This window comes from Pseudophryne corroboree, chromosome 10 (genome assembly GCF_028390025.1).
Source record: "Pseudophryne corroboree isolate aPseCor3 chromosome 10, aPseCor3.hap2, whole genome shotgun sequence".
Lineage (NCBI taxonomy): Eukaryota > Metazoa > Chordata > Amphibia > Anura > Myobatrachidae > Pseudophryne > Pseudophryne corroboree.
Window position 1 is genome coordinate 108844621 of NC_086453.1, and position 26977 is coordinate 108871597.

General features: G+C 44.2%; 1 protein-coding gene across 1 annotated transcript in view; it reads left to right on the plus strand.

The window, feature by feature from the left end:
- LOC134966174 (C-Jun-amino-terminal kinase-interacting protein 4-like) overlaps nucleotides 1–26977 on the plus strand; it is a 238478-nt gene that overhangs the window by 21217 nt on the left and 190284 nt on the right. Inside the window, exons 2-3 of the mRNA XM_063942721.1 lie at nucleotides 26363–26483; nucleotides 26870–26940. Of these exons, the coding sequence (XP_063798791.1) occupies nucleotides 26363–26483; nucleotides 26870–26940 (192 nt within the window). The remainder of the gene's footprint in view (nucleotides 1–26362; nucleotides 26484–26869; nucleotides 26941–26977) is intronic.

Below are 26977 nucleotides of genomic sequence, written 5' to 3' on the forward strand. Positions count from 1 at the left end.
GTACCCGGAACTTCAAGAGATGATCACGGAAGATCCGTGGCCTCTACCTCTAAGGAGGGACTTGCTTCAGCAGGGTCCCTGTCTGTTTCAAGACTTACCGCGGCTGCGTTTGACGGCATGGCGGTTGAACGCCGGATCCTAAAGGAAAAAGGCATGCCGGAAGAAGTCATTCCTACTTTGATTAAAGCAAGGAAGGAAGTAACCGTGCAACATTATCACCGAATTTGGCGAAAATATGTTGCGTGGTGCGAAGATCGGAGTGCTCCGATGGAGGAATTTCAACTGGGTCGATTCCTACATTTCCTGCAATCAGGATTGTCTATGGGTCTCAAATTGGGATCTATTAAGGTTCAAATTTCGGCCCTGTCGATTTTCTTTCAAAAAGAATTGGCTTCAGTCCCTGAAGTCCAGACCTTTGTTAAGGGAGTGCTACATATACAGCCTCCTGTGGTGCCTCCAGTGGCACCGTGGGATCTCAATGTGGTTTTGGACTTTCTAAAATCTCATTGGTTTGAACCACTAAAGAAGGTGGATTTGAAATATCTCACATGGAAAGTGACCATGCTTCTAGCCCTGGCTTCGGCCAGGAGAGTGTCAGAACTGGCAGCTTTATCTTACAAAAGCCCATATCTGATTTTCCATTCGGACAGGGCAGAACTGCGGACTCGTCCGCATTTTCTCCCTAAGGTGGTGTCAGCATTTCATCTGAACCAGCCTATTGTAGTGCCTGCGGCTACAAGTGACTTGGAGGACTCCAAGTTACTGGACGTTGTCAGAGCATTAAAAATATATATTGCAAGGACAGCTGGAGTCAGAAAATCTGACTCGTTGTTTATATTGTATGCACCCAACAAGATGGGTGCTCCTGCGTCTAAGCAGACGATTGCTCGTTGGATCTGTAGCACAATCCAACTTGCACATTCTGTGGCAGGCCTGCCACAGCCTAAATCTGTAAAGGCCCACTCCACAAGGAAGGTGGGCTCATCTTGGGCGGCTGCCCGAGGGGTCTCGGCATTACAACTTTGCCGAGCAGCTACGTGGTCAGGGGAGAACACGTTTGTAAAATTTTACAAATTTGATACTCTGGCTAAGGAGGACCTGGAGTTCTCTCATTCGGTGCTGCAGAGTCATCCGCACTCTCCCGCCCGTTTGGGAGCTTTGGTATAATCCCCATGGTCCTTTCAGGAACCCCAGCATCCACTAGGACGATAGAGAAAATGGGATTTTACTTACCGATAAATCTATTTCTCTGAGTCCGTAGTGGATGCTGGGCGCCCATCCCAAGTGCGGATTATCTGCAATAATTGTACATAGTTATTGTTAACTAATTCGGGTTATTGTTGAAGGAAGCCATCTTTCAGAGGCTCCGCTGTTATCATACTGTTAACTGGGTTTAGATCACAAGTTGTACGGTGTGATTGGTGTGGCTGGTATGAGTCTTACCCGGGATTCAAAATCCTCCCTTATTGTGTACGCTCGTCAGGGCACAGTACCTAACTGGAGTCTGGAGGAGGGTCATAGGGGGAGGAGCCAGTGCACACCACCTGATCTGGAAAAGCTTTACTTTTTGTGCCCTGTCTCCTGCGGAGCCGCTATTCCCCATGGTCCTTTCAGGAACCCCAGCATCCACTACGGACTCCGAGAAATAGATTTATCGGTAAGTAAAATCCCATTATCTCCACGTCCCAATATACCCTTCTCACCAAGGGTACCTCAGGTTTGTAGTACAAAACTGTAATTATCAGTTTCAGACGCTGCCGTTTGGATTGTCCACGGCACCTCGGGTCTTTACCAAGGTAATGGCCGAAATGATGATTCTTCTACGAAGAAAAGGCATTTTAATTATCCCTTACTTGGACGATCTCCTGATAAGGGCAAGATCCAGGGAACAGTTAGAAGTCGGAGTAGCACTATCTCAGGTAGTGTTACGTCAGCACGGGTGGATTCTAAATATTCCAAAATCGCAGCTGATTCCAACGACACGTCTACTGTTCCTAGGAATGATTCTGGACACAGTCCAGAAGAAGGTGTTTCTCCCGGAGGAGAAGGCCAGGGAGTTATCCGAGCTAGTCAGGAACCTCCTAAAACCAGGCCAGGTCTCAGTGCATCAGTGCACGAGGGTCCTGGGAAAAATGGTGGCTTCTTACGAAGCGATTCCATTCGGAAGATTCCATGCAAGAACATTTCAGTGGGATCTACTGGACAAATGGTCCGGATCGCATCTGCAGATGCATCAGCGGATAACCCTGTCGCCAAGGACAAGGGTGTCTCTCCTGTGGTGGCTGCAGAGTGCTCATCTACTAGAGGGCCGCAGATTTGGCATTCAGGATTGGATCCTGGTAACCACGGATGCCAGCCTGAGAGGCTGGGGAGCAGTCACACAGGGAAGGAATTTCCAGGGCTTGTGGTCAAGCATGGAAACATCTCTTCATATAAACATTCTGGAACTAAGGGCCATTTACAATGCCCTAAGTCAAGCAAAACCTCTGCTTCAGGGTCAGGCGGTGTTGATCCAATCGGACAACATCACGTCAGTCGCCCACGTAAACAGACAGGGCGGCACGAGAAGCAGGAGGGCAATGGCAGAAGCTGCAAGGATTCTTCGCTGGGCGGAAAATCATGTGATAGCACTGTCAGCAGTGTTCATTCCGGGAGTGGACAACTGGGAAGCAGACTTCCTCAGCAGACACGACCTTCACCCGGGAGAGTGGGGACTTCACCCAGAAGTCTTCCACCTGATTGTAAACCGTTGGGAAAAACCAAAGGTGGACATGATGGCGTCACGTCTAAACAAAAAACTGGACAGATATTGCGCCAGGTCAAGGGACCCTCAGGCAATAGCAGTGGACGCTCTGGTAACGCCGTGGGTGTACCAGTCAGTGTATGTGTTCCCTCCTCTGCCTCTCATACCAAAAGTACTGAGAATCATAAGAAGGAGAGGAGTAAGAACTATACTCGTGGTCCCGGATTGGCCAAGAAGGACTTGGTACCCGGAACTTCAAGAGATGCTCACGGACGAACCGTGGCCTCTACCTCTAAGACAGGACCTGCTACTGCAGGGGCCTTGTCTGTTTCAAGACTTACCGCGGCTGCGTTTGACGGCATGGCGGTTGAACGCCGGATCCTGAGGGAAAAAGGCATTCCAGAAGAAGTCATTCCTACTCTGGTCAAAGCCAGGAAGGACGTAACCGCAAAACATTATCACCGCATTTGGCGTAAATATGTTGCGTGGTGTGAGGCCAAGAGGGCCCCTACAGAGGAATTTCAGCTGGGTCGTTTCCTTCATTTCCTGCAAACAGGACTGTCTATGGGCCTAAAATTAGGGTCCATTAAGGTTCAAATTTCGGCGCTGTCGATTTTCTTCCAAAAAGAACTGGCTTCAGTACCTGAAGTTCAGACATTTGTAAAAGGGGTGCTGCACATACAGCCTCCTTTTGTGCCTCCAGTGGCACCTTGGGATCTCAATGTGGTGTTGAGTTTTCTAAAGTCACATTGGTTTGAACCACTTTCCACTGTGGACTTAAAATATCTCACATGGAAGGTGTCGATGCTGTTAGCCTTGGCTTCAGCCAGGCGTGTGTCAGAATTGGCGGCTTTATCATATAAAAGCCCTTACTTAATTTTTCATTCTGACAGGGCGGAATTGAGGACTCGTCCTCAATTTCTACCTAAGGTGGTTTCTGCATTTCACATGAACCAACCTATTGTGGTACCTGCGGCTACCAGGGACTTAGAGGACTCTAAGTTGCTTGACGTTGTCAGGGCCTTGAAAATATATGTTTCCAGGACGGCTGGAGTCAGAAAATCTGACTCGCTGTTTATCCTGTATGCACCTAAAAAACTGGGTGCTCCTGCTTCTAAGCAGACGATTGCTCGTTGGATTTGTAGTACAATTCAGCTTGCACATTCTGTGGCAGGATTGCCACAGCCAAAATCAGTAAAAGCCCATTCCACAAGGAAAGTGGGCTCATCTTGGGCGGCTGCCCGAGGGGTCTCGGCTTTACAACTTTGCCGAGCAGCTACTTGGTCAGGGGCAAACACGTTTGCTAAATTCTACAAATTTGATACCCTGGCTGAGGAGGACCTGGAGTTCTCTCATTCGGTGCTGCAGAGTCATCCGCACTCTCCCGCCCGTTTGGGAGCTTTGGTATAATCCCCATGGTCCTTACGGAGTCCCAGCATCCACTAGGACGTCAGAGAAAATAAGATTTTACTTACCGATAAATCTATTTCTCATAGTCCGTAGTGGATGCTGGGCGCCCATCCCTAGTGCGGATTGTCTGCAATACTTGTATATAGTTATTGTTACAAAAATTCGGGTTATTATTGTTGTGAGCCATCTTTTCAGAGGCTCCCTTGCGTTTATCACACTGTTAACTGGGTTCAGATCACAAGTTGTACGGTGTGATTGGTGTGGCTGGTATGAGTCTTACCCGGGATTCAATATCCTTCCTTATTATGTACGCTCGTCCGGGCACAGTATCCTAACTGAGGCTTGGAGGAGGGTCATAGGGGGAGGAGCCAGTGCACACCACCTGATCCTTAAGCTTTTATTTTGTGCCCTGTCTCCTGCGGAGCCGCTATTCCCCATGGTCCTTACGGAGTCCCAGCATCCACTACGGACTATGAGAAATAGATTTATCGGTAAGTAAAATCTTATTTTAAATTATGGTTTAGCATGGTTGCCCAGTGGTTAGCATCGTTGCCTCCCTTCACCTTGGTGATAGATTCAGGTCCAATTAGGGTTTCATGTGGAGTCTGTGTATTCTCTCCATGTGCTCCGTTTTCTTCCCACATTTTGTAAACATACTGTTGGTTAATTGGCTTCTGACACAATTAACCCTATCATGTACTTGTGCTACAGTAGCTAATATAGGGCCTGACTAATCCATTTTTTCCGATTATTGGAAAGCCGTACCTGTGCAGGACGTGTACTGCGCCTGTCAAAGTATGGGTCCTGCATCCTTACATGCAGTGAGGCTTCTCACGTCAGGAGATTGACAGTCTGCGGCCGTTTGGAGACGGCGAGGGGCGGGGATGGTCTCTTTTTTGTTGGAGGGTGAGGATATGCATCATCCGACGGAGTTTCCTGGCCTCACCGACGGGGCTGCGTCAGCCTCTGGGTTACGCGGATGGCCGATGGCGTTGCAGAGTGACCTGATGTTACATTCTTGGATGTAGGAATGGGTCACACATACATGCAGGAGATGTCTATTGTCCCAGACTCCTGATGCTGCGTTAGCATATGCTAGCATCACTGCTGCTCCCCAAGATGAAGCAGCAGCTATGATAATTGACCGAACCTGGATCAAGCCCATAGATTGTATGTTCCACTGGAGCAGGGATTGATGTCAGTGGTTATTCTCCTATTAGCCTGGTGCTGTGTAATATGTGAGTGCTGTATAGAAATGGTTAGTAAATAGGTGTAATTGTAGCATAAAGGTTAAATGAGACATACAATTTTGTTTCATGTTAATGTTAGCTGATTTCATCTACGTATCCAGTAATATTTTGAGTGCAATATGTGTTAAAGTGTTGATATTTTTATGAATGAATATTATTTTTGACCATGCCCCTTCTCCACAATAATAATCAATTAGCTGCGATAACATCTGTATTTACCACGGCTTGAATTAACAAGCCCATCCCGCAGTAATTTCACGTAGCGCGGCTAGGCGTGCTCCTGAGTACCGAACAAATCAATTGTAAAAGATGGACGCGCTGTAATTTTCTGTAATATTAGCTGCATTAAGTGTGGGGGGAAATGAGGAAATCCGCCTGTAACCCGAAAAATTGTAAACTAGCATTGGATAACAGTATAAAAGTATATTAGTGGCCAAAATCAATTGGTGCTCTTGAAAGGTGTCAAATGGCTGATTTTTGCATATTTTGATAACCTTGCAAAATTGAGATTTTCAGCAAATGAAATGCTCTAGAATAGATTAATATGTGGTGCATAAAATGCCTATAAGGTAATTTATTTGTCATTTTAAACCACTTTTAAAAATGTGTTTAAAAAACCCTGTAACTCGCACCTGCAAGCCTAAAAATACCCGTTCCATCAATGCAGCACCCCCATATACCGGTCCCACATCAATTAACCCATTATTCTGCACTTTTCAGAATGTCACCCCAAAAATGACAATTGCTAGTCAAATTAAAAAAAATTTAAACTATGAAAAGTACCTAATTAATTATTTGAGGAGTTTCCAAGAGGTTCTGAACAGTCCTGACATTTTTAAGCTGTGGGGGGGAAAAGCTGTGTTAAATCCTATGGAAAGTTATCGCAGCTAAATATGCACGGCTAATTGAATGGGAAATAATTTCATGGTCAGCTGCGTTAAGTTGCATTCAGCCATAATATCCCCTGTAGACAGGTTAACATGGCTAATTGAATATGGCCCTACAGTGAAGGTTTTATGGATTCACTTTGGTACGTTATAGCTCAGCACATGTGTTCTAGTACTACTGCAGGTGTGTATCAACTTTTGATATATGCCCAAAGTGACCAGCATTGGAGTTAGCGATTGGTTCAAGTCTGGGCCCCTCCAAGTTCCAATGATGTTATCAATGTACATCCTATTATACTGCTCAATACTGACAGACTTTTCCATACCTCCCAACATTTTCAGTCAGCGAAGAGGGACTACCTCGCATGTGCGCCCAAAAAGGGGCGTTGCCTCGTGGCAGTGCCGCGATCACGAGTCACGCCCCCATTCACTATCACTGAGGGGACATGCCCAGCGCTCTGTGAGCTGCTGTCATGCACCCTCGGTCTCCAGTGAATAGACATGCGCACAGCATCTATTCACCGCTGCTCTGCTAAGCAGGTCAGCGAGTACAGGAGCCTTCTAGCTGCCCCCCACCGCGGGACACTGCGGCCCGCGGGTGGGACAGCGGGACAGTCCCAAAAACACGGGACTGTCCCGCGAAAATCGGGACAGTTGGGAGGTATGTGTTTCATACTGTACTGACACGTTTGTGAGAATGCAGAATTACTTTACTATTTGTCTCTGAAACATTGAGAACTGAATAAAAAGTTATATATTTTTACTAATCTGTCAGCTAACTACAGTAACCAGCAGTGACGAACTGGGGCATGAAGTGGCCACCAGGGAATGCAGTGGTAGGTTTCCAAGCTTAGGGGTTGTGGCCAGCCACCAGTGGGGGACTTGGCCACCCATTAGAGAGGACATGTACAGAACAGGGCTTTTTATTTATTTTTTTGGTAAAGGAGGGTACTCTGTGTGCTAGGACTACCCACTTTGATTGGCAGTAGGGCTGATTTTGGTGTAGTTTCCATAGAAACCCAAGTTCATCCATGGTCCTCATAGGCAAACGTTTCTGGTTGCACGGAAACCTCCATCCCATACCCTCCAACATTTTCCATATAAAAATCGGTACAAATGAGAAAAGGGTGCATGGCCATGGGTAAAGGCCTTTTCTTATACTTTCTATGGAAGTTTGGAGAGCCAAAAATCAGTACAGACCATAAAAAAAGGTACTGTACCTATTAAAAAGGTACATTTGGAGGGTATGCCATCCTCTTGGCAAGTGGCTAAAATTATGATAACAATAGCAATGGTATATAATACGATTACTAGAATTGCTGCCACATCAAGCAGTGTAAGGGACAGAGCAGAGCTGGTGCACATGCCAAGTGGTAGCAGCTTCTACTACCAAGTTTTCTATCTGTGTGGATCTGATAATCAGTGTACTGGACCAGATAGTGGCTACCAGGAAGAGACAGGAGCCTTACTATGAGGAGGGAGAATGTGTGCTTAGAAAGTTCAGAACTGGTTCTATTATGTTTGTGTATTTATTTCTTATGGTATGCTTAACCTTTTCCTGACCATTTATCTTATTTATATGATTTAAATATATTCGGTACAGCATATACTATAGACAAGCTATAGTTTTAAATATTAATACGGTATTTAACACAGTATCCAGTATATATAAAGACCATTGTTTACATTAATGTCCATGGTCGTTACTGGGTTTTTCTGCCACTCCCCCAGACACCCGTTCTTGCTCTAATGTTCCGCAGAATGGGAGATTGTGGAATGCATTTGGAAACCCCCCCACTCTAGAAATCCTGCGTTTGCCACTGGTCCTGCACCACCAGGTTACTGACCCCTAGAGGAGTGGTTGGCGGCCACTGGGATTTTCCCTGCACATCTGTGGGCCAGTCTGACCCTGTGCAATGTGTGTGTGCTATATAAGTAACTGGTAATAATAATAAAACGATGATGATAATACATTGTGTATAGTTTTGACTACATCCCTGTGTGGAATTGCCATGTAGAGGCTGGACTTGTGTCATTTCCAGAGAAATGTTGGAGACACGGGGGGTCATTCCGACCCGATCGCACGCTGCACTTCCTCGCAGCGGTGCGATCGGGTTGGAACTGCGCACGCGCGTCATTGCCCGGCGTGCGCACACAGTGAGATGCAACAGCATCTAACTTGTGTGAACGCCTCTGCCTGATTGACAGGCAGAGGCGTTTGCGGGGTGGGAGGGGCATCAACTCTTATAGATTGTAAGCTCGCAAGAGCAGGGCCTTCTTTCCTCATTTGCCTTTCCTTTTCTTACTTAGACTATATTATACTCCATACTCCCTTTGATTGCACCTAACCCCAGCTTTTCTATACCTGTCCTATGTTGCCTTGAACTGTAAAGTTCTGTTTTCTTGTTTGTTCATTTGATTTTGTACTGTGTAATGGCTGATCCCTTGTGACGCCATATAAATAAAGGTTAATAATAATAACTCTGCGTTTAAGGGGCGTCGTGGCGGCTTTGGGGGGGCGCAGTCGCTGTGACCCGAGACACAGCGGATAGCCGCCTGCCTTCACAGCTAGGCTGTGTTGACTGATAAAGGGAAAAAAAGTGATTTTAAACTCACTTGGTGTTAGAGTGGATGTGAATTGGCACATATTGGGTTAATCCATCATATAATGCTGGTGACCAAATGAGAAACTAGGATATTTGTTTAATAAATGTTTAGTCTACAAATAATTCATATTACAGTGTAGCGTAAGTATACAGTCAACAACTAATACAGTCAAAGTATTGGTCTCTGGGGTCCAGTTAAATGTTCAGTTGGGTTACGTAATTGATCATGTGACTACTTGGTGTTGAAGTCCGAGTTGGAGATCTGTATGTTCTTGGGATGGTAATTCTGCTCCGGTAAAGTCTGGTGGGTCTGACCCACGACTCTGATGTAGTCGCAGGGACAATTTTTGCTGTTGCAGCCCTCCTGGTAGGTGCTTCGACTTACTCCGAAATACACCATTCTGAGTAAGCGGCTGAGTGGGTCTTTGGAGCGGGTTCAGGCCTAGTGCTACCAGGGAAAGGTCAGGCGTTCCCGCTCTGTTTGCTGTTAGCAGTGACAGGCACGCAGCCACCTACTTCAGCATTCGCACAGTGGTCGTAAGCAGAGAAGGCCCGGCCGTCTGTGTGGTGGTAAAACAATTTATAAAGATAGTAAAGTGCGCTTGGCGCTGCCAGGGGCAAAATGACAGACTGTGATATGTAAAATATATATAAAAATATAAATAAAAGGACTAGACTTCCCTTGTTCACAAATCTTGTCCCTGGTAGTGATGTTTCTTCAGCAAGTTCTCAGCACAGTCAAGTAGATATGCAAAATAAATAAAAAATGCAATGTATAATACGTTCCTAGAATATGCACTGTATAGAACACACTCTAAAAATTCTTTGGATGGATTTCAATTCTGGTATAGCGTACCAAAACTCTGTGTATTATAACAGATGTATCAAGGTATCTTTAAAGTGACACGACGGTGCGTACCGGTACTCACAGATATCATCGGTCTTTTAAACTCATCTCTGTTTCTTTTCTTCCATTGTTCCAATATTAGCAAAAAATGATGTTTCCAAAACTTTTAATATACAAAAACAAATATATGAAAAGAAATATACAAACACACAACAATGTGTGTACAGATGGACACTACAGAAATATATATAAAAGCTAAAAGGTGGTATGAGAGGCTATTAAAGGTATATCTGTGCTGGTGTTGTGTCAATAGTCCGGAATATTGGCACAGCAAAATAAACAATAAAGAGCCGTCTATACCTTCTTAAAAGAGTGGGTCATCTGAGGGCACTTTCAGGACTTGGGTCCCTTTATCAAGGCTTGTGTGTGGTGGCGTTTGGCTGCCCTTGAACTAGACCATGGATCTTCTATCTGCGGCCCTCCAGCTGCTGTGGAACTACACATCCCAGCATGCCCTGCCTTAGTTTTAGCATGCCTTAATAGCAAAACTGTAGCAGGGCATGCTGGGATGTGTAGTTTCACAGCAGCTGGAGGGCCACAGGTTGAAGACCCATGAACTAGACCTTGCTGGTGTGGCTACTGAGGTTTGCATATGGTAGGCTGCTATGTCTCAGTGCACAACCAGGGATCTGTATAGGGCTGCAGCAGTTTACACTCACTTGAGGCTCAATATAAGCAGATGCAACGTTTTATAAGCAGATATTAGGCAGTCTTTCCACAAGGAGTAGCCCAGATGTAGTGTAGTGGGTGTGGCCAACGCGTTTAGATCTGCTTGCCGTTTTTTTTCAAAGATAATGGTGGAGTGCTGGGGGCTTTCATTAAATACCAGTGTAGATTGGGAATACCCTCATCCCATCGGTCCACATAAGAGGTGTGTTGATGAGGGCCGTCTCTCTCTGATTTGTTGACATTGCTGTCAATCATGGCAGTATTGCACTGTATAAATGCTATGTATAATGCTGAAGTGTTGCACAAGAATGTGAAGGTAACACAAAACAAAAACTATGAAGAAACAAGGGGGTCATTCCATGTCAGTTCAACCAGGTGTGTCCACCACCCATCTCAGATTTTTCTGAAAATGTATTCATTTATTGAATTATTTATTTACTAATCGAGGCTTCTTTATCCAGTTTATTAAGGAATCCCTGCAAAATTTGCACCCCTAAGGTAACACTTTCTCCTGAATCCAAAAATTCAAACCAAATTACTTTATCTGCCTCAAAACGTAAAGCAGATGAAGTAATTTGGTTTGGGTTCTTGGATTCAGGAAGAAGAGTTACCTTAGGGCTCCAAATTTCATGGTGATTCCTTAATAAACACCCGTCACACTTCAAATAAACTGGATAAAGAAGCCGCGATTAGTAAATAATTTAATAAATTGAAAAATCAATATTTAATAAACGAATTCTCAGACAGTCAAGATAGTTGGCAGAAATAGTTGTTTTGACATCCTCTCAACTAAAAAAAAAAAAATCGGAAAAATCTGAGATGGGTAGTGGACACTTCATTTTTTTTTCTTGGGGGGTGATTTGATGTGGAATGACCCAAGGGGGGATCACTGAAGATTTCTAGGTACAGCATTGTTGATGCGAGGTGCTTTAATAGAGTGATAGAGGTATGATGTTTAAGCAACCCATATAGTTCCCATGTTGTGAAGGAAAAAAATCAACATTGTAAAACATAGTTAGAACGTACTATAAATGTGGAACCTGAGTCATTGATTACAACTCTTGCCACATCATGACACGTTTGCCTCAGCATCTAGTTTTATGACCGATCAACGTCAGCAGTTTCTGCTTCTTCTGATTTATCATGTTCACCAGTATCTTGAACTTCTGGTTTGCTCAGATGGAGACCAGTTTATCTAATCTTTCCCATAGCCTGATGTGTTGTAGGCGTTTCCCAACAGTAGGTAAGATTTTTATACACACACTGCAGTAGATTAAGAACTGTAATGTGGGTGAGAGAAGCATTAGGTTTCAGATGCTGGGTACCCCACACCCCTTGCTGGAGTTAGATTGCATATCTGGACCAAATATTTAAAGGTCTTCAGTGTTCTAGATAATGTGAAAGTACCTTTCTTACATAAAGTCTTTTAAAGGTAGATGCACTAGCGATGCAATCCTCGCTACCATTTATTCCTGCAACCCACGAGATTGGTAGCAGCATGTATTGATTTGCAACAAGATTATTCTGCACTAGTATACATGTGCACGGTATCCGGACTCCAGGTCGACACACCTTAGGTCGACGTCAATTGGTCGACACACCTTAGGTCGACATGGACAAAAGGTCGACGTGGACAAAAGGTCGACATGGAAAAAGGTCGACGTGAGTTTTTCGCGATTTTTTTCTTTTTTTGAACCTTTTCATACTTAACGATCCACGTGGACTACGGTTGGAACGGTAAAGTGTGCCGAGCGAAGCGAAGGCACCATGCGAAGGGACGCGGTGCACTAATTGGGGTTCCCGGTCACTCTACGAAGAAAACGACACCAAAAAAACACATAAAAAAACTCATGTCGACCTTTTTCCATGTCGACCTTGTTCCGGTCGACCTTTTGTCCATGTCGACCTAAGGTGTGTCGACCAATTGGCGTCGACCTAAGGTGTGTCGACCTTTGTGCTGTCGACCCTCAGTCCCAGACCCATGTGCACAATGGTGCACTTAGAACAGCTACTATTTGGGCTGCATGACAGTGAATAGTTGACAGAAGAGCTCATTTGGTGGCTGAAGTTCTGCAGCTGAATCCAGAAGGTATTGTACGGAACAGTGGGGCAGATTTATTAAACCTGGTGAAGTGATAAAGTGGAAGGTGATAAAGCACCAGCCAGTCAGCTCCTAACTGTCATTTTTCAAACCCAGCCTGTGACATGGAAGTTAGGAGCTGATTGGCTGGTGCGTTATCACCATGTAATTTATCACTTCACCAGGCTTAATAAATCTGCTCCTGTGTTCCATACAATGCTACTACCTAAAGATTATTTTTAAATGAAATTGCCACCCCCATATAGTTTTACTATGAAGCTTGACCTCCAGAGGTGCGAACAAAAACTTAGTGATGCTATCAGATGTGATGCTCACCTTCTAATTGAATAGGTTTCCGGCATATAGTATTACAAGGGGTAAAACAATGTGTGAATTGACTAACAGTTTTGTTGTATGCAACATATACATATAGTGGGCATATCGTAGGGACAATTACATAAAGTGTCAAAAACAAAAGTTGGTGATATTAATAATAACGTAAAAGATTGAAATCCTTAAATAATAAATGAAAATGAGTGGTAAAGTAGTCACAGGCCACAAGCATTTTGTGTCCTTTTGCAGAAAAGTGGTGTATGTGTGTGTGTGTGTGTGTGTGTGTGTGTGTGTATATGTATGTATGTATGTATGTGTATATATATATATATATATATATATATATATATATATATATATATGTATATATATATATATATATATATATATATATATATATACACACTGCTCAAAAAAATAAAGGGAACACTAAAATAACACATCCTAGATCTGAATGAATGAAATATTCTTAATAAATACTTTGTTCTTTACATAGTTGAATGTGCTGACAACAAAATCACACACAAATTATCAATGGAAATCAAATTTATTAACCCATGGAGGTCTGGATTTGGAGTCACACTCAAAATTAAAGTGGAAAAACACACTACAGGCTGATCCAACTTTGATGTAATGTCCTTAAAAGAAGTCAAAATGAGTCTCAGTAGTGTGTGTGGCCTCCACGTGCCTGTATGACCTCCCTACAATGCCTGGGCATGCTCCTGATGATGTGGCGGATGGTCTCCTGAGGGATCTCCTCCCAGACCTGGACTAAAGCATCCGCCAACTTCTGGACAGTCTGTGGTGCAACGTGCCGTTGGTGGATGGAGCGAGACATGATGTCCCAGATGTGCTCAATTGGATTCAGGTCTGGGGAATGGGCGGATTAGTCCATAGCATCAATGCCTTCGTCTTGCAGGAACTGCTGACACACTCCAGCCACATGAGATCTAGCATTGTCTTGCATTAGGAGGAACCCAGGGCAAACCGCACCAGCATATGGTCTCACAAGGGGTCTGAGGATCTCATCTCGGTACCTAATGGCAGTCAGGCTACCTCTGGCGAGCACATGGAGGGCTGTGCGGCCCCCCAAAGAAATGCCACCCCACACCATTACTGACCCACTGCCAAACCGGTCATGCTGGAGGATGTTGCAGGCAGCAGAACGTTCTCCTTGGCGTCTCCAGACTCTGTCACGTCTGTCACGTGCTCAATGAGAACCTGCTTTCATCTGTGAAGAGCACAGGGCGCTAGTGGCGAATTTGCCAATCTTGGTGTTCTCTGGCAAATACCAAACGTCCTGCATCGTGTTGGGCTGTAAGCACAACCCCCACCTGTGGACGTCGGGCCCTCATACCACCCTCATGGAGTCTGTTTCTGATCGTTTGAGTAGACACATGCACATTTGTGGCTTGCTGGAGGTCATTTTGCAGGGCTTTGGCAGTGCTCCTCCTGTTCCTCCTTGCACAAAGGCGGAAGTAACGGTCCTGCTGCTGGGTTGTTGCCCTCCTACGGCCTCCTCCACGTCTCCTGATGTACTGGCCTGTCTCCTGGCAGTGCCTCTATGCTCTGGACACTATGCTGACAGACATAGTAAACCTACTTGCCACAGCTCGCATTGATGTGCCATCCTGGATGAGCTGCACTACCTGAGCCACTTGTGTAGGTTGTAGACTCCGTCTCATGCTACCACTAGAGTGAAAGCACTGCCAGCTTTTAAAAGTGACCAAAACATCAGCCAGAAAGCATAGGAGCTGAGAAGTGGTCTGTAGTCACCACCTGCAGAACAACTCCTTTATTGGGGGTGTCTTGCTAATTGCCTATAATTTCCACCTGTTGTCTATTCCATTTGCACAACAGCATGTGAAATTGATTGTCAATCAGTGTTGCTTCCCAAGTGGACAGTTTGATTTCACAGAAGTGTGATTGACTTGGAGTTACATTGTGTTGTTTAAGTGTTCCCTTTATTTTTTTGAGCAGTGTGTATATATATATATATATATATATATATATATAGAATTTTTTTATATTATTATTATTATTTGTAGTTATAAAGTGCTTTATGAGAGCTATTGGCAAATACACTTTTTGTATAAGTGTAGTACAATGAAGTAATTAAATAAACTAATTGAAAATAGATAAAGGCTAAATGGCAGTTGAGCTGATTGGCTGGAGCATCATACACAATGGGTAGAATTCAAATCTTTGAAAAGTCGGTTGGGAGTCTGTTTTTTCTATTAGATAGGAAAAAACAGACACCCAACTGACTTTTCAAACAATTGAATACCCCCCTTCCCCCAATGAGGATTAAATATCTAAAAACTTGTTGATAAATGGGCCCCTAGATCTCTTAAATAGGCAATGGTAATTATCTTGTAATGCAAATAATGGAATAGAGTGTACTAGAAAAATATATAAAATAAGACTGTATAAAAATTGGTAGTAATTCTAATGAACTTATGGAAGAACACCTTTTTGGGGCAAGTATTTAGGTGCCCCACTCTGGACATTAACTGTCATCTAGATACCACCCAGTGCAACACCACAAGAAACTGCTAAACCAATGATATCCGGAAGAGCTAGTTATTATAGTGACAAACCCCTTATGAAAGTCAGTTGACTACATATCCATTTGAGTGTAGTGACTTCACAATGAATTAAAAGCTAAATGATAGTAATATGACAATTTGATTTTCAGTGGATACAGTGGTTTGCATCATTCCGTTTTACACAAGGTCTTAGTGCAAGTACAGTTATGCAAAGTTTACTTATGGTACCTGTTTTACTTTACTTTACTTTAGGACAGGGCTCGACAATTTTATCTAAAATCTGGGAGCCAGACCCCCCCCCCCAAAAAAAAACAAAAAAAAAAAAAACAAACCCAAAACCTAACTAAAACTCTACCTGCCAAAGCCACATTAGTGAGCAGCTTCCTCCACCCCCCAGGCAAACCAATCCTCACGGCCAAACAACTAAGGTAGTACCCCCTGGGCATACCAACCCTCCGCATTTACACTGCAGTGCAGCTATCCACTCAGGCAAACAACAACTCCAACCCCCCGTGGTCACATTAATGAGCAGCTAACCACCATGGGTTACCAACCACTCCACAGCCTTCCCCAGGGTAAACCAATTATGCCTCCTACCCTGTGGCCACATCACTACCCCTCTGAAGCCGCAATCCCTAGCCACGCATAGACCCTTTTATTGGAGATTTCTATGCAGCTGGAGTTTGGAGACAGGAGTCAGCGCAGGCCAGGACAGACACTCAGCACATATGCACTATGCAAGAAATGGTCGCCATAATAATAATAATTTTATTTATATAGCGCTCTTTCTCCAACAAGACTCAAGGCGCTTTACAAACATCAAAAACAATGCACATAGGGGGTCATTCCGAGTTGTTCGCTCGTTGCCGATTTTCGCTATATTGCGATTAGCGCTTTCTGCGCATGCGCAAGGTTCGCAGAGCGCATGCGCTTAGTTATTTTACACAAAAGTTAGGTATTTTACTCACGGCATAATGAGGATTTTTCATCGTTCTGGTGATCGTAGTGTGATTGACAGGAAGTGGGTGTTTCTGGGCGGAAACTGGCCGTTTTCTGGGCGTGTGCGAAAAAACGCTGGCGTTTCTGGGAAAAACGCGGGAGTGCCTGAAGAAACGGGGGAGTGTCTGGGCGAACGCTGGGTGTGTTTGTGACGTCAAACCAGGAACGAAACTGACTGAACTGATCGCAATGGCTGAGTAAGTCTGGAGCTACTCAGAAACTGCTAAGAAATTTCTATTCGCAATTCTGCTAATCTTTCGTTTCGCAATTCTGCTAAGCTAAGATACACTCCCAGAGGGCAGCGGCTTAGCGTGTGCAATGCTGCTAAAAGCAGCTAGCGAGCGAACAACTCGGAATGAGGGCCATAATACAGAATATTTAAGTAATACAGCGATAGACAAGCCACACAGACTTAAAAGGAAACCTTGAGCACACAGTAAGCATAATGCACGATTGGTGTAGACATTTTGGGTAATAACGTCTAAGGGTTGTGTATTCCATCCTCATAAGGTACCAGGTGAGGCAGCCATCATGAGCGCACTGCATAGGATTACCATTGGTGGAATAGTCGACCCCTAGAGGAGATAACACAAAATGGGGAAATCGCAGAGTCTAAAAGTTCACAAAAAAAACCACAAAGTCCATGTATTTTTCATCCCATCCACAAGCGTACCAGATGAGGCAGCCATGTTGGGCGCACTACGAAGGTTACACTGTGGGAGGTGAGCCATACAAGGGCCCAGTGCATACATGGGAAAACTGACACTTGTGTAGTAGTAGTAGTACTAGTATGATGTACCCTGTATGTAGGTCACAATGGCAGGGTGGGCAATCAGTGGAGATACACATTACAGGAAAAGCACACAGTGGGGTGGAACAAAAAAAACCACAGGGTAAAAAAATATTTTCAGGTAACCAGTAGCAGAAGGAAAATTGGGATAACATTATTTTGATAAAATCATAGTACAGGTGGGTATGATAATGTGGCACACTCAAGTCCGATGGAGATGTCCCTTCCGAGGCTGGTCCTGCTGCACTCCCCCCACAGCTCCCTGCTCATCTTGAGAGTTGGGCCCGGGGGTAAACCTGATGTTCTCAGCCGGAGAGGTGGTAAGGCTGAGTCTGGAGTTCTTATGGTAGAGGTAAGGAATGGCCACATAATGATCCTGAGTTTTGTGCTTGCAATGTAGCCCTTGTGTTATATTGTTGGTTTGTTTGCCTTCTGTTTTCCTTCTGTTTAACACAGGTATAATACTGCTATTGATTTTAAGCTGGCACTTTATAATAGGCACTGCATATACTAATGCCCCTTTTCCACCTTTAAGCACGGGTCGCAGCCGGGAGCCTGACACGTGTGCTACCCGGCTGCGGCCCGTGCTCAGCCCCCTTTCCCACTGCGTTCACCAACCTGGCATATTGCCGGGTTGGTGACGCTGCTGTCGACTCGACAGGGGCGGCGCTGGGAGATCACATGGTCTCCCAGCACCGCCCTTCCATAGACTGTGAACGGGAGCGACACGGCTTCCGTTTACACTGCACAGCTTACCGGGTTGAACTCGTGTTCAACCCGGTAAACTACCCGGGTAGGATTCCCGGATTACTTGATACGGGTTGACCCTTTTCCACTAGCAAAAAACACGGGTAAATGCACGCCCCCGTGCATTTACCCGTGTTTTTTGAGCTAGTGGAAAAGGGGTATTAGCCTCCAAAAATCGCAGCTACGGCTGTTGGGGCTGAAAAGGATATGTTTCCTCCCTCAAAAATCTGGTAGCCAGGCAGCAAAATTTAGGGGCCATGGCTACTTGGCAACTGGGATTTGTCAAGCCCTGCTTTAGGGGGTACAGTATTCCCTTTATAATATACAAGGTTAAATTTGGAACAAAGCAAGTTGCTTGTATGAAGGGCTCCTCATAGTTTTACCTTCAGTCACCATTAAATATTCCACGCGGAACACTTTCAAAATGAATCATGTGGCCCAAATACAGTAACTTCCTCCAAATACAAGTTATATTTGGTGGTATCATTCCTATAAGGTAGAAGTTCACATCTTGTGATATTACAACTTTTTTTTACCGGGTATTAATTGTACTTTTGTAAATCTCCTGGTAATGTAAGGTAGTGATATGTATGTATAGAAACCTGAAGGGCATGTAGGTTGAGGGAGTGTCCATTTACTGTGTCTAATTCATTTACTCAGGCTGCCGCTGTACACTGGGACATTCTATAAGCTTCTTAGATTCAATTAGCATTGTTTGACTGCTTGCTTTAATACGTTTAGGAACACACAGTAGGAGGAACACATTATTTATACCATGTGTGTGTAATGAAATAGTGTCAGTCTTTCTGAATATAAATAACACAAGTGAGTACGTGTGTGTGTGTGTGTGTGTGTGTGTGTGTATGCTCATATTTTCTTTGAGATTCAGTGTAGGGACTGAGCAGAAGGGAGGATCTTGACCTTGACAAATGATTACAATATTTTGGAACCAAACATTCCCAGAAATACAGTTTGGAATGTAATATGGAAAGTATAGACCGTGGCGCTTACTTAGAAAATGAACTGTCCTCGAATTGTCTCCTTGTGTGCCTAGATGGCTTCCAGCATATGATTGGGCAGCGCCTCGGCATCTCCTAGTGTGTGATAGAGTCAAACATACATGTGCTACAAACAAACTCAAGTGATTGGCCCTATACCAATAATTGTCAAATATTTGCTTATCTGAACCAGCCAGGTCATAGGAACCCCCACTCTGTATCTCCCAATATATGGGTACTCTTAGGGAGAACTGTGTAAAGTAGTCCATGCATATAGTAACATTTATTGGAGAAGAATGTGTTGTTGGAATGTGACCTGACATGCCTCCCTGCTTTGCTCGCCCTTCTGTATAATATTCCTCTATGCCACCACTCACTAGCAGTCTGTCCTGCAGGGATTTTCCACTGAAGTAAGAGATTGTGGCTATCACATGACACAGAGTTAGCACATAAATTCCATCCATTTCTGTTAGCAACTTATTTTGCAGGGAGGAAAACCCGAAAAAAAGGAGTTTGGTTACATATTCTCTACCAAAATGTCTTTTTTTTTTCAGTAGGAGGGAAATTGCGTGCATGCAGCTAAATATGTCTGGCCTCTATGGCGGGATACGGTCATTAGGTCGACAGTCATTAGGTCGACCACTATTGGTCGACATGTGATAGGTCAACGTGAAAAAAGGTTGACATGAGTTTTTCACAATATTTTTTTCAACTTTTTCATACTTTACGATCCACGTGGACTACAGTTGGGAACGGAAACCTCTGCCGAGCGCAGAGAGGCATCTTGCCCGAAGCATGGGGAGTAAAGCGGTGCACTAATTGGGGTTCACGGTCACTCTACGAAGAAAACGACACCCAAAAGATGGGGGGGGGGGGAATCATGTCAACCTGTCCTGTAAATGTAATAGGGTGCAAGAAGCTGGAGGTGCGGGACTTCTTGCAAGAATACCCGTGTTTTTAAAGCGCCAATCATTTACAAGGCATATCCAGGTGTGTTATGCCTTGTTAATGATTGCCGCTTTAAACATTTCTCACACAAAGTCCCAGATTTTCACACCCTATGGCATTTACTCCAGAATGTCAAATACAGAGAAAAACTTCAGTATCTTTACATTTTCTAACAGATTTGCCATATATTTACGGGATATCCCCAAAAAATCACTAAATATTAAGGATCCCTATGATTTACTGTAAGAATGAGTGACCGCAGCATGTAGCTCCAATATCTATCGTGATTCCTCCATTTACAACAAGTGCAGCCCCCATTATTATTTATTACCAGTTATTTTACATAACGCACAAATATTCTGCAGCGCTTTACATAGAATATTTGGCCATTCACATCAGTCCCTGCCCCAGTGGAGTTTACAATCTATGGGGGTCATTCCGAGTTGTTCGCTCGTTGCCGATTTTCCGTATACTGCGATTAGTCGCTCACTGCGCATGCGCAAGGTTCGCAGAGCGCATGCGCTTAGTTATTTTACACAAAAGTTAGGTATTTTACTCACGGCATAACGAAGCTTTCTCATCGCTGTGCTGATCGTAGTGTGATTGACAGGAAGTGGGTGTTTCTGGGCGGAAACTAGCCGTTTTATGGGAGTGTGCGGAAAAACGCAGGCGTTCGAGTTGCAAAACGCAGGAGTGGCTGGAGAAACGGGGGAGTGGTTGGGCAAACGCTGGGTGTGTTTGTGACGTCAAACCAGGAACGAAAAGGACTGAACTGATCGCAATGGCTGAGTAAGTCTGGAGCTACTCAGAAACTGCTAAGAAATTTCTATTCGCAATTCTGCTAATCTTTCATTCGCAATTCTGCTAAGCTAAGATACACTCCCAGAGGGCGGCGGCTTAGCGTGTGCAATGCTGCTAAAAGCAGCTAGCGAGCGAACAACTCGGAATCACCCCCTGTATTCCCTATCATATGTACATGCACTCACATTCACGCTAGGGATAACTTTCTTGGGATCCAGTTAACCTACCAGTATAATTTTGGATTGTGGGAGAAAACTGGAATACCCTAAGGAAACCCACGCAAGTACAGGGAGAATATACAAACTCCACACAGATAGGGTCATGGTGGGAATCGAACCTATGACCTCAGTGCTGTGAGGCAGTAATGCTAACCATTGCACCATCCGTACTGCCCCATGCGCACATGCACAGGGAGATGTCCACGCATGCATAGTACATGCAGCGACCCAATTCCAGAAGCAGAGTGATAGCATAAGTTATAGGATGGGCTCTTATCGGAGCCTGTGTTCTGACAACAGATTGATAGTACATTTGCATGAAAATTTTAGTTTTCATGTTAGGAATTTAGGCAAAATGATCATATCCCATTACATTTTAAATAAAGATATACACGGACCCCCGTGTTTTGGTTTTGGCTCTAATCCTCATTGGGTTTTGGCAAAACCACCCTGAAGTGTTTTGGTTCAGATTTCGGTTTGGTTGAAAAGCGGTAAAAAAACAAAATAAAGATAATCATTGATAAAAATCGCTAAAATCCCCCCAGCTAAAATCATGTAATTTTTGCAATCCAAAACCCAAAACTCTGATCGGATTGGATCTCCTCGGGGGATTTAGATCAGGTTTTGGTTCAGTTCGGATACACAAAATTTGGGTTCATTCCTGGAGAACCAAACCGGCCATCTCTAATTTTAAAATGTGGGGTTTGATACATCGGCCCCATGATCTCCGAAATGGGAAGTGGCTTTGCATCAGAGGAGTATGCAGTTCCTGCTGCTATGTTATTTTAGTAACCTATATTTAAGGGTTAGTGAAGAGATTTGTTTTTCCACTCCAACCCACATCTGTAGTATAACAGCGCAAACATGAAGGGTAATGCATATTTTACCCAGTAACACAACAAAATCCACAGAGTTAAGACATGACAAACTGGGTAGGTGTAAACGGCAACACTAAAATCTGTTCTTTGGGCCTAGTTCAGCATGGATTGTTATTCTGAGAAATTGGAGTTGTCTGCAAGTATAAAGGCGCTGCCCTGACAGGAAGAAAAAATGCTCCGTGCAAGTCTGCAAATGCATCGCACATCGCTATCCATTCGCACATGCATACGCAATTTCCGGAACAGCAAAGATTTTTTTGCCATCTGAGCAAATGTACATAGGTCTGAGGCTGCCACTAATCTGTGGCTGAGGTGGGCTGGAAGTGGTCTGCACTGACGTCAGAGACCCTCCCCAAAAACCCCTGGGCATGCCTGCGTCTTTTCTGACACACCCAGAAAACGTCAGGTTTCCGCCCAGAAAACCTGGCTTCCTGTCAGTCAAACAGCGGCTACATTGCGATTACGATCTGTACGCATTTCCTGTCACTGTTACCCCTTGCGCATGCGCATTGCGAACACTCCACGTTCGATAATCGCTCAATTTGCAAATTCTCTGAATAGCGATCCATGCTGAATTAAGCCCTTTGTCATTAGTTAAGGCTTGCCAAGGAAATCCTCTTGATTCAGAACTGCTGTAGGTGTTCCTGTCTATGCGTACCAGGCCTGTTATTACTATAGTTTCTGGCTTTGCTTCTTGCCTTCCTGTGCATCAAACTTAAATTTAATTATTTAAATGTAAATTCACTGTGGTACGAGTTATGACAGTAACATATGCTCCTAAGGAAGCTGGCGGTGACCAAGACCAGCGAAACGCGTTGAGCCCCTTTTCCTCCTGACCACGTGCATTGCACCTGCCATTCTCAATCATCTGGCAATTATTGGACTTACAAACTCCCATAGGATCCTCACTAGTGCTGTCTATTTGGAATCTCTGGATATTCCCCTGCTGCCATTGGACCTCGACCTGCAATTGAGAACCAAGGGGACTTCTTCCTGAGACCATGGTAATATCCATATCCAAAATTTACTGAGGACACTTTGGAGGACTGAGTCCTAGCCAGAAAACAAGTGCATATTGCCTAAGTGAAGATAGAAGTGGTCACATGTTAATTTGAGAGACTCTCAATCCCTTATCTATTATATTACCCTTTTGACAATTAGATTTGTTGTAATCATTTTTAGTCTAATTTTAATAAATGTATGAATAATTTTTTATTGATAAATTTGCATCCGTTCATTATTTGAAATTCAGCCGGCGCCAGTATACTCTCTCGAGTTATGACAGTAGCCTACAATATGGTTTAACACTGATATTTCACCGATAACATTGTTATCAATAGATGTCAAGATATCACTGTATTATTATTTTATGGTAAATGTGCGTGGCCCTTACTTTTTGTAAACCCCCCCCCCCCCAACAAAAAAAAACAAAAACCCAAAAAACTGTTCTATAATACACATTCCAGACCGCCAGCAATATCCCGGGTTTTTTGTACGTGAACGTGTAGCAATCCAGGTTGCGACGTAGTCTGAAAGGGGCCAGTTGAAATATCCCCTGTAGAGCGCCCTGGTATTTCATCTCGGATAGCGAGCAAGGTTGAACAAGAGTTCAACCCAGTTCGTGGTGCAGTGTGAACGAGTAAGCCGGGTAGATGCAACCTGGTTCCGATTTCACTGCATAGGAAGAGGTAGCGCTTGGAGATCATCTCATCTCCAAGCGCCGCCTCAGCATGCAACGGGATGGCTATATGCCTCTTGGGGGGCGTAGTATGGTATGCCGGCGGCCGGGCTCCCAGCGACCAGCATACCGGCGCCGGCATACCGACAGCGTGGCGAGCGCAAATGAGCCCCTTTCAGGCTCGCTGCGCTCGCCACGCTGCGGGAATGGTTATTCTCCATCCAGGGGGGTCGTGGACCCCCAAGAGGGAAAGAAAGTGTTGGTATGCTGGCTGTCGGGATTCCGGCGCCGGTATACTGTGCGCCGGAATCCCGACAGCCGGCATACTGAAGACCACCCATCTTGGGTTACGTATTGCCACTGCACGAGGCACAGCACTATGGGAAGTCAGTGAAAGTGCCAGTGACAACCAACCACTTGCCAACACCTACATTTTCCCACCCAAGAATTGCATGTAATGCAGTTTTCTGCTGAGGAATACTGTAGATGACAAGTGCATGCCTCGTACCTTATTTATTAACAGTTCTTTATACAGCCCATTCATATTCTGCAACTCTTTACAGAGAATACTTGGCCATTAATATCAGTCCCTGCTCCAGTGGAGCTTACAATTTATATTCCCTACCACGGTTAATTTTTGTTTGGGGCCAGTTAACCTTCTAGCATGTTTTTGACTCAAGAACAGGTAGAATATTTAAATTCCACACATTTAGGGCCGTGGTGGGAATTTAACCCAAGACCTCAGTGCTGTGAGGCAGTAATGCTATCCATTACATCTACCGTGCTGTTCCCCTCTCTGTGGTGCTTGCTGAGTTGTGACTTAAGAAACAAAACACATTTATTGATCTCTCATTACTTAATTATTTTAGCACGAGAATACTCCCATATATTTTAGAGCTATGTGGAACAATTCCATTTGATGTTTGCTGGCAAAGCCTGTGTTCTGTAATTGTTCACCTTAAAGTCAGATAAATGATGAACTTCTTTGATCCCAGAGAGCAGCAACACCCCGAGGAAGCATACCGGACTTGTGCAAAACCAGTTGGATTTCTAAGCTGAATGGCTGTGGCTTTGTATCCGGAGATGCTGATATTTTTCTGTATCTGCAAATAAAATGAATAGAATTGAAAGCTATTATTAGCCTAGCATTTTCATTACAAGTTACTAGAGTCCCTGCTCCATGTACTGTTATTTGACTAACATTTACTGATTTTGATATTGTGAATTACACCTTGATTAAATATTAAGATTAAATAATAAAGTGGTTGTTAGGGCAGTACCAATAGAGCAGTACTATTCTATATAGTCTCACTTCGTGAGGGTTTAACCCAGGGCTGGCCAAACCGGTCCTCGAGATCTACCAACAGTTCATGTTTTCCATGCCTCCTGGAGATCTGCAGAAGTGTCAGTTAGGAATGAATGCAGCACATCTTTATTAGTAATGACTACACCTGTGCTCCAGGTAGGTGGTCTGGAAAATGTGAACTGTTGGTAGATCTCAAGGACTGGTTTGGCCAGCCCTGGTTTAACCTATAAGAATCTTCCTTTCACATAAATACCTTTTACTTCCTTTCACATGAATACCTTTACCATTACTTTGATGTTCTAAGGCTTTCAGATTCTAGATAACGGAGAGTTTTTAATAGGTTATTGCTGGTAGTATTTTGCATGAATGGGACACTGAAGGAGGGGTGCCCCAGATGCAGGATACTGGTTGAGAACAGCAGATAGATTTCCATAAAGTCCAGTGAAAAGCCCAATGTCATGCCTGGCAGCAGACAAACCAATGGTACTTTACAATTTGAGGTCATGACTGTTAGCAGACAAGGCAAAGTCAACCAACAATACTGACTCAGGACAAAGCAGTAAGATCCTAGGTCAGTATGGTTTAGCAATAATAAAGACATTCACGGACACAGGTTCAGCAACTGGATCAAGGGGAGCTATCACCAGCACATATGAGACAGGGAGAAAGAGTTAGAGAACCAGACACATTCTAACAAGCTGCTTGTGAATAAACTTTAGAGAACGCATCGAGGTTGCCTAGCGGGCAGGTAGAGTGGCACCAAGTGCAGGAAGCCAGCGGCTGTTGCTGAGTGATGGCTTTGGTGTTTACGCAAGGTCTAACAGGGGAAACAGTAATCCTGTTTGGACGGAATCAGAATTGGGAAATCTCAGTAAATGATATTAGAATTCTGTAAATCTAAGTAGTCCTTTTGGGTTCAGAGTACCTATTTCCCATTGACATGCTTAATGTCAATCTAAGCCAAGCATAAAACTCCCACATGACCCTACCCTTGAAACCTCTCATTGCAGCCCCTGATGAAGATTCCCATGCAGAGTGTGGCAGATAGTGGGGGTCATTCAGATCTGATCGCTTGGCTGCTAATTTTGTTGTCCTGCTTTCAGATAGTCGCTGACTTTAGGGGGAGTGTATATTCGCCGTGCAAGTGTGCGATCCTATGTGTAGGCCGAGCTGCTAAAATCCACTTTGTGCAGTCTGTGCGTAGCCCAGGACTTACAGTGCAATCACATCAGGCTGATCGGGGCCGGAGCTGACGTCGCACACCCTCCGTGAAAACGCTTGGGTAGGCCTGCGTTTTTCCGGACACTCCCTGTAAACGCTCAGTTGCCACCCACAAACGTTCTCTTCCTGTCAATCACCTTGCGAACGCCCGTGCTAGCGGATTTTTCGCACCATCCCGTCATTGACCGGCGATGCCGGTTGTTGTTGTCCGACGCGCGTGCGCATTGCGGTGCATACACATGTGCAGTTAGGACCTGATCACCCACTGTGCGAAAACGCACAGCAGCAATCCGGTCTGAATGACCCCCAGTGTCTGATGTCTTTTTCTTGTGCTTTATTTGCAGAGATGCATGGAGATGGAGGATGGCATTGAGCAGGAAAGGAAACTTTTCAAAGCTAATTTACTAACTATGGAAGCTCAGACTAAAAACATGGAAATGAAAGCGCGAAGCTACGCTGATCAGAGTAAGCATTCCACTATTTCTGGAAACTTTAATGTATGTTATCCCATTATATTGGCTGAGCAATGGTGGGTGCTGACCTTTTGCTTTAAATGCCACTTGAATATTGCTATCTTTTTTGCATATTGTTTTGGTACAAGTGGCTAAGTACCGGCCAGACATTATTTATTTCTTTATTTATTTATTTATTTATGGAGGTTCCATTTTTCTTATTCACTCACCCAAAAACTGTTTGCTGGGTATACTGGATGAGTGTTGTTTAACCTGGCATGTGTTCTGTCAATATTGTAGTACAATCTGATAAAATCTGATGAAGTTCACCGGTTGAATGCAAGTTGAAAAATGTAACTAGATATTGTCTTACTACTTTTTGTAACTTTTGCACATCAGTTGTTGGCCTGGAGGAGCAGAAGACGCTTCTGAACAAGGAACTGGTATCACTCACACAAGTCCATGCTAAGGTAAATAGAGGACCATAGTGAATTTATTACATGGAAC